General features: G+C 43.8%; 1 protein-coding gene across 2 annotated transcripts in view; it reads left to right on the top strand.

Annotated features, from left to right (window-relative positions):
* Positions 1-7,633, top strand: part of LOC135543547 (tyrosine-protein phosphatase non-receptor type 4-like) — a 71,234-nt gene extending 63,601 nt beyond the window's left edge. For both annotated transcript variants that reach the window (XM_064970902.1, XM_064970903.1), the window contains exons 20-26: positions 407-497; positions 630-694; positions 995-1,141; positions 1,326-1,454; positions 1,641-1,789; positions 2,142-2,277; positions 4,377-7,633. In XM_064970902.1, coding sequence (XP_064826974.1) covers positions 407-497; positions 630-694; positions 995-1,141; positions 1,326-1,454; positions 1,641-1,789; positions 2,142-2,277; positions 4,377-4,757 — 1,098 coding nt within the window. In that variant the 3' untranslated portion in view covers positions 4,758-7,633. The remainder of the gene's footprint in view (positions 1-406; positions 498-629; positions 695-994; positions 1,142-1,325; positions 1,455-1,640; positions 1,790-2,141; positions 2,278-4,376) is intronic.
* The last annotated feature ends 779 nt before the right edge of the window (positions 7,634-8,412 follow it).

Below are 8,412 nucleotides of genomic sequence, written 5' to 3'. Positions count from 1 at the left end.
ACTAGCATTACCTCTGTGGCTCCATGGCCCCTGTGACTCTAAACTGCTCCAAGTCCACTTTGATATTATTAAATACAGTTGGTTATTCAAAGTTTCCACTGGTTCTAGAAAGTATTTCACATTACACATGGCTAAGACTGATCAGATAGCATCTAAGTAATTTACCAGAAAGAGAGCGATGGAAGAGAGTAAAATAGAGAGATGAAAGGAAATATTGAAAGTCTATTGCTTCCTGTTATTGTTCCACACTGTCTTAAACATTTCCTGTTTGTGTTCCACTGATGGGTTATCAGTAAGAATGTGGTTTAGTGTAACTTAGAAACCAATCTCATGTCAAGGCCCGGTCTGAACTTCAGTTAACTTATGACAAATATTAACCATTGTTTTTTGTTGCAATGTTTCTCAGCAACTCTACCGGAAAAGGCCTGGATTGACAATGTCATGTGCCAAACTACCTCAGAACATTTCCAAAAATCGATATCGAGACATTTCACCATGTGAGTATACTGAACCATCAGAACTGACCTCTTCTGTCGCGTATGCTGTACTTCCTCATACAATGATGCAAGTAAATGCCCTCTGTCTCACCTGCCACCCTTTTCTCTCTCTTCCTGTATCTGCTGTCTCAGATGATGCAACCAGGGTTATTCTGAAGGGCGAGGATGGGGACTATATTAATGCAAATTACATCAATGTGAGGGCCTTCTCCCTTCTTCTTTTCTTGATACTCAACACTCTTTGATATATATACGCCACAATCTTAGATTTTATTACCAAGACCGGACGCCTTCCTTCGACCTAGGTAATGAATATCTCACACAGACAAAAACACCACCCGGAAAGAGACAGACTGACTTTGCTTGATAGATACTCACTTCTTAAAGTGTGTGTACATAGACTGAAACATGGATTATGCTTAGATATATGAATTTGCCAATATGCAGCTGTACGTATGTGTATATTTGCCAACCCATGCCCTTCTCCTGACCCATAGATGGTGATCGCAGCGTCCAGTGCTGTAAACCGCTACATCGCGTGCCAGGGCCCGCTGCCCGCCACCTGCTCTGACTTCTGGAGGATGACTTGGGAACAGGGCTCCAACATGGTGGTCATGCTCACCACGCAGGTGGAGAGAGGACGGGTATGTCACATCCACAACCAGGGCTCACTCTCTCCATTTCAGCCCCTTCCCAATGCTTGTGGTCTCGTTTTGGAATTTCTTGTGGTAACGTTTGAGGTGGAAATGAAAGACGTATCCAATCACAAAGACAATAGACAAACTATTCTTCCTCTTATCTCCAATGATCTTTTTGTTTCATTCCCAGGTGAAGTGTCATCAGTATTGGCCCAACTCTGGTGCCATCGCTACCCATGGGGACTTCCAGGTGTCCTGTGTGACAGAAGAAGGGAAATCAGCATTTCTGGTCAGAGAGATAACTCTCACACACCTGGAGGCAAGGACCATTTCTTGTATCGTCTCTCGTGGACAGACTACGTAAACATCGAGCGTCTGACCAAAATGACTTGAGATTTTATTTCTGGGTTAACCGAGATGACTTCTTGCACTTGGTGAAAACTGTATGAAAAAGTATAAAAACATAATCTTACATTTAATTGATTGATTGATTGATTATATTCAGAGTGAAGAGAGCAGGCCGCTGACTCAGATTCAGTACATGGCCTGGCCTGACCACGGTGTTCCAGACGACTACACTGACTTCCTGGACTTTGTCAGTCTGGTCCGCACAAAGAGGGAGGGCAAGGAGGAGCCGGTGATAGTACACTGCAGGTAAGGTCTAGTTCTTACGCAAAACACTGCATACACTAACAAGTAAGCTCTTATCCCCTCAACTAACATCTGTAAGCCATATCGCTGTTGAAACAGCTTTGAAGTAGGTCTAAGGCATTTTACGCAACATCTTTGAAGAATATAAGCCTTTGTACATCTGCCTCATAACCTGACTTAAAGACAAACAAGTTCCCTTTTTCTTCGAATCAGACGTTAAGACACTTTGCATGTTGTTGTAGCAACAGTGATCGATGACGGTGTAAGTCGAGGGAATGAGGATTTGAATCCTCTTCTGTCATTGCTGCCATCTTCAGCCTCATCTCACTCACCTCGTACTCTTGTCTCTGTGCAGCGCTGGGATTGGTCGGACTGGGGTGCTCATCACCATGGAAACAGCCATGTGTTTGATTGAGTGCAATCAGCCCGTGTATCCGTTGGATATCGTGAGGACAATGAGAGACCAGAGGGCCATGATGATCCAGACCCCGGTAATCTGATCTGTGATGCATAGAAATGAGACTAAGAGAACAGCGGAGGCTCTTACCGCAATAGACGGGTTGGTTGTTTAGCAACAAAGCCGACACATGCAAAACAGACGGGGTTGGCTTTGACCAGGGGTCTGCAAATTTTTCTAGCGCGAGCTACACATTTTTTATTTTATAGCTTTCAAATAGGCACATTCTTCTCTACCATGCAACTATTCCCCGGGTCCTTGGTGTACAAGATAAACTCAGCAAAAAAAGAAACGTCCCTTTTTCAGGACCCTGTCTTTCAAAGATAATTTGTAAAAATCCAAATAACTTCACAGGTCTTCATTGTAAAGGGTTTTAACGCTGTTTACCATGCTTGTTCAATGAACCATAAGCAATTAATGAACATGCACCTGTGGAACGGTCATTAAGACACTAACAGCTTACAAACAGTAGGCAATTAAGGTCACAGTTATGAAATCTTAGGACACTAAAGAGGCCTTTCTACTGACTCTGAAAAGCACCAAAAGAAAGATGTCCAGGGTCCCTTCTCATCTGTGTGAACGTGCCTTAGGCATGCTGCAAGGAGGCATGAGGACTGGAGATGTGGCCAGGGCAATAAATTGCAATGTCCGTACTGTGAGACGCCTAAGACAGCGCTACAGGGAGACAAGGCGGACAGCTGATCGTCCTCGCAGTGGCAGACCACGTGTAACCACCTGCACAGGATCGATACATCCGAACATCACACCTGCGGGACAGGTACAGGATGGCAACAACAACTGCCTGAGTTACACCAGGAACGCACAATCCCTCCATCAGTGCTCAGACTGTCCGCAATAGGCTGAGAGAGGCTGGACTGATGGCTTGTAGGCCTGTTGTAAGGCAGGTTCTCACCAGACATCACTGGCAACAATGTCGCCTATTGGCACAAACCCTTCGCTGGACCAGACAGGACTGGCAAAAAGTGCTCTTCACTGACAAGTCGCGGTTTTGTCTCACCAGAGGTGATGGTCGGATTTGCGTTTATCGTCGAAGGAATGAGCGTTACACCAAGGCCTGTACTCTGGAGCGGGATCGATTTGGTGGAGGGTCCGTCATGGTCTGGTGCGGTGTGTCACAGCATCATCGGACTGAGCTTGTTGCCATTGCAAGCAATCTCCACGCTGTGCATTACAGGGAAGACATCCTCCCTCATGTGGTACCCTTCCTGCAGGCTCATCCCGACATGACCATCCAGCATGACAATGCCACCAGCCATACTGCTCGTTCTGTGCGTGATTTCCTGCAAGACAGGAATGTCAGTGTTCTGCCATGGCCAGCGAAGAGCCCGGATCTCAATCCCATTGAGCATGTCTGGGACCTGTTGGATCGGAGGGTGAGGGTGAGGGCCATTCCCCCCAGAAATGTCCAGGAACTTGCAGGTGCCTTGGTAGAAGAGTGGGGTAACATCTCACAGCAAGAACTGGCAAATCTAGTGCAGTCCATGAGGAGGAGATGCACTGCAGTACTTAATGCAGCTGGTGGCCACATCAGATACTGACTGTTACTTTTGATTTTGACCCCCCCCCCCTTTGTTCAGGGACACATTATTCAATTTCTGTTAGTCACATGTCTGTGTAACTTGTTCAGTTTATGTCTCAGTTGTTGAATCTTGTTATGTTCATACAAATATTTACTGAAAAAAGTTTGCTGAAAATAAACGCAGTTGACAGTGAGAGGACGTTTCTTTTTTTGCTGAGTTTATGGATTATCTGTCAATATACCTGGTAATATAATGGTACATGAAAAATTCTATGGGGTCTGAATTTCGTTTTCTCTGTGAATTTTTTCTTCAGTTTTAACTGTCAATTTTACAATTATTCATAGACAAACAACAGAAATGAATGTCCATGTCAATGCCTAAATCACATCCAAAGACAATTTGAGGTCTGGAAAAAAATACTAAGAAATTGAGATTTTTGTGTATAATTCTAGCGCATCTATCAAGAGAGGAATGTGTTGACCTAAGCTATGTTTCTGCTGTTTAGGCTGAATCTAGTTACTCTATGTCGTTGGTGTCATCAGTACTGTTCACTCTTATTTAACCTCGGTCTCTTTGCTCTGTTTGCTTCCAGAGCCAGTACAGGTTTGTCTGTGAGGCGATCCTCAAGGTGTACGAGGAGGAGCTGGTCAAACCCCTGACGCCCACAAAGCCCCTGACACCCGTAGAGTCTCTGACGCCTACAAAGCCCTTGACGACCTTGGAGCCCCTGACACCCACAAAGCCCCTGACACCCGTAGAGTCTCTGACGCCTACAGAGCCCCTGACACCCGTAGAGCCCCTGACACCTACAAAGCCCCTGACACCCGTAGAGCCCCTGACACCCACAAAGCTCCTGACACCCATAGAGCCCCTGACACCCACAAAGCCCCTGACACTCATAGAGCCCCTGACACCCACAAAGCCAGAGGTAGAGACAGAGTTGGCTTTAGACCTCCTGGGACTGACTGACTGATTGACTGACATACGGCTGCATGGGCCTAAGCACCACCCTCTTCTTCCACAGCCTGTCTGTCTGTCTCCCATTGTCTCAGTCACAATAGTTTCTTCCCACATCTTGAGTCTGGCAAGAGAAACTAGTCACAACCATGGAGACAACTACCGACAACCACTCAAACTGGCCTGGGAGGGGAAACAAAGCACTGTTGCACTTTATGACGACAAAACGTGCTACTTTGGAGTATTAACGAAAGAAGAAAAAAAAGAACAGAAGTTACAATGATCAACTGGAATTTGGGATGTAAGCAAGTGTGCCGGATCAAGAGAGAAGTGAGAAACAGAACAGTAGCTGAGTTGGATTATATTGCTGTAGTGTCATTACTTTCAGACAAACCTTCATAATGAACAGGACAACTCAATGGAAAGTGGACTGACGTTTGTTTTCAGCCCGTCAGTGCGCCATCACCAAGTGTCATATCAGTGGTTTCTTCACAGACTAGTCTTTCTGTATTTGATTACTCCTTAGACTTAAGTCTATTTTCTTTTTTAAGTCAAAAACTATTCGTCGTCAACTGAAGATCCGTTCAGAAGTGGGTTGACCCTCTATGTAAGGTTCTGGTAATGCGCTCTGACTTCTAATCTATGGTACTATTCATCATCTCATTATTCCCCTCATTTGAGGCTATAGGTTGTCTGATTGTTTCGATCAGATGGGTACCTTTTTTGAGCTTTTATATTTATTAGTCTGCAGATTGGAATCACCTCCTGTGCAAGTTCTTACAGCTCCAAGTCCTTTGTGAAGGTGTTCCAAACCAAGGTAAAGGCAGGGTAGGTTAGGTTAGGCGCAATGGATGCTGCTGAGGGGAGGACGGCTCATAATAATGGCTGTGCAGTCACTGGCATGGTATCCACCACATGGAAACCACGTGTTTGATACCATTCCGTTGACTCTATTCCAGTTGTTGTTATGAGCCGTCCTCCCCTCAGCAGCCTCCACTGGTTAGGAGAGGCATCCCGCCTCCTTTACCATCTCATTAGCTGATTACCTGTCATTGAGCTCGGCACTACGTGGTAGTGTTGTTGCTGGGTTGTTTTTTTTGAGGCAGCTATTCAACTTTGATTCAAGATGGCTCATCATGTGATGTTACATCGGTCTCTCCAAGATATTATACGACTAGCCCAAATCTGGGTAGTATTTTTATGCTGGTAACAGAATGATCTTGCCATGCTGGATTGGGTTGGTACAGTACCTAGATGGTTTATCAAGTGTCATTGCATGAATATGAGGTATTCAGAGCTCTCTGAATAAGAGTATTGTGGGTTTTGGTACCATGGTACTGTACATCAGGATTTTAGGCTGTTGGTGAACAGTACATACAGATGATACATACATTACATAAAAAGACTGAGCTTTCAGGACCAATAGGTTTTTAGCCTTGTGAGTAAAAATAAATGTTTTCAAATGAACCATGTGTTGAAAAGGCTCAAGCTATAGATTTGCTTCTGATATTTTCCCTAAGAGACCCCTTTTTGCTTCTTGGGAATGGACAGCTCTTTTCAACTGAACGTGTAGCATATTTGCTGCTATGCATGATTAGACCCCCCCAAAATTATTTTGGAATTGTATATAATTTTATCAATTTTTGTTGGATATAGACACCACTATAGGACATGTAAGCTATATGGTGTCATCGAGATTAGTGTAATGTAACTAGTGTAAATGTACTATGTTATAAATGAAGGCTTAATGAAATTAAAATAATGTGAGACAAAGTTATTTTTATAAGAACAGAAAAGTTCAAAACTTTTCCACTGTAAAGTCCTGCTGGAATTAGAAAGTATTGTTGTGGGAAAGCATTGCAATAGATGTATGCTGTGTAACAGTTCTCTCCATAAGTCCAGTGGCAGCAGAAAGAGTTGGGACGGGCAACATGAAGCTCTGTACACTGACTAATAGATTAATTCAGCACCATTAATACTGTTATTTTTTGCCAATTGAAACCCACATAGTGATTTTATTCCCATGATTTCTGGTTGAATCAATAATGTGATTGTGCTTTTGAAATCAGAAAGCTGGCTTGGTTGGCTTGATCAAACATGTTGCTGATACTTCTGCAGTGGGTTTACGCAGTACCTCGCTGACAATGTTTACAATGGTTCGTGAGTTAGTTTTGTGATTTAAAAAGGATGTGTATCTACTGAAAGCCCGTGTGTTTACAAAAGCTGTTGTGCGGTGGGGAACTTTGGCCCAATAAGATCGCTCACCTCTGCGTCCCAAATGGCACCCTGTTCCCTATGTAGTGCACTAGTTTTGACTGGGCTCTGGCCCAAAAGTTGTGCACTAGATAGGGAGCCATTTGGGACTTAGACGGTGTCTATCACTTCACCATGAAATAGACTGAGGCACTGGAATGTTTATTTTACCAGGTCGTCCCATTCAAGGTCCAACACCTCTTTTTCAAGGGAAACCTGGATCACATGTTTGGTTTTTATTGCGCAATGCTTTTCTACCTGATCATCGTCATCATCACTTAGTAATAGTACAACATTCTGCACAACTGTGATGTAAATAAGCTTCATCTGTGAACTAGTGAAATATATTTCAAGATCAATCAGGATGATGTAAAAATGTAATGTTTGTGGTGAAGCTGTACAGAAATTGAATGTATCCATCTGTCTTTTAGTTGCTCGAAAACGTAAGGGATGTACAATTTGACTTGAGGGGAAATATTTTTCATACGACTGTGCTTGTAAATGCAGGTAAATAGATTCTCAATTGTGTCTCAATGGGCTCTGCCTGGTCTGCGACATGATCTGTGTTTTTGTTGTAAATAGGAGCCATATGTCAGTGAAGTGCCAATGTACTGTAAGTAAAGTCTAATTTCTGATGTATTTTTTTGTTGACATGGTCCTTTCTTTCTATGCCTTGACTGTGAATATGTACCCAGCACCAACACTGCCTCGTTTGCCTTTCCACATTCACCATTCTAGATTCAACACTGCAGCAACAACCACCATAGAATCAACAACCTTTGAATGAGAATTCTGCCCATTCTATTTCTACTGTATACAGTCTTTTCTATGTGACAATAGTATGTATACAGTAACACTAATAGCCAGGTCAGATTGGGGCAGTCAGCTGGAAGGAGTGGAGTCAGGCTGTATCAGTCACACGCTCAGCACCCCCCTCGCTACTGTTGAGGCAGGCCTAGTTGTCCATGTTCAGCAGAAGGAAACAAAATTATTCTTGCCTTTCTATCAAGTCTCTGCCTCCACCTAGTGTTCAGTTTCAGACTGCTATGGCTGATGATCCTGAGGCAACCAACTCAACAAGGCTACAGCAAAGATGTTGTATTGTATTCCTCTCTGACCGCAGGACATTATATTGGAAAAATCCTAACATCTACAGAGGCTATAGGTCTGATGAAGATGTGGCTTGTCTCTTATTCTGTGTTGAGTGACTGAATGACTTGAGTCAGTAGAGGGCTCTCTTGCCAAGCTAGAAGGGTCTTCAGAACTAGTTGAGGTTTCTCAGGCCATAGGCGTTGTAGAGTGTCAGTGAGATAGGATGTACTTGGGGTGTGGGAAGAGGTTAGCCAGCCATCAATGGGACCTGCCATCCGTTTGCTACTGGATCTAAGGCTGACCTGGATCGTATTCATTAAGCACCA

This window comes from Oncorhynchus masou, chromosome 7 (genome assembly GCF_036934945.1).
Source record: "Oncorhynchus masou masou isolate Uvic2021 chromosome 7, UVic_Omas_1.1, whole genome shotgun sequence".
NCBI classification, from domain to species: domain Eukaryota; kingdom Metazoa; phylum Chordata; class Actinopteri; order Salmoniformes; family Salmonidae; genus Oncorhynchus; species Oncorhynchus masou.
This window is presented reverse-complemented; position numbering and strand designations above follow the sequence as displayed.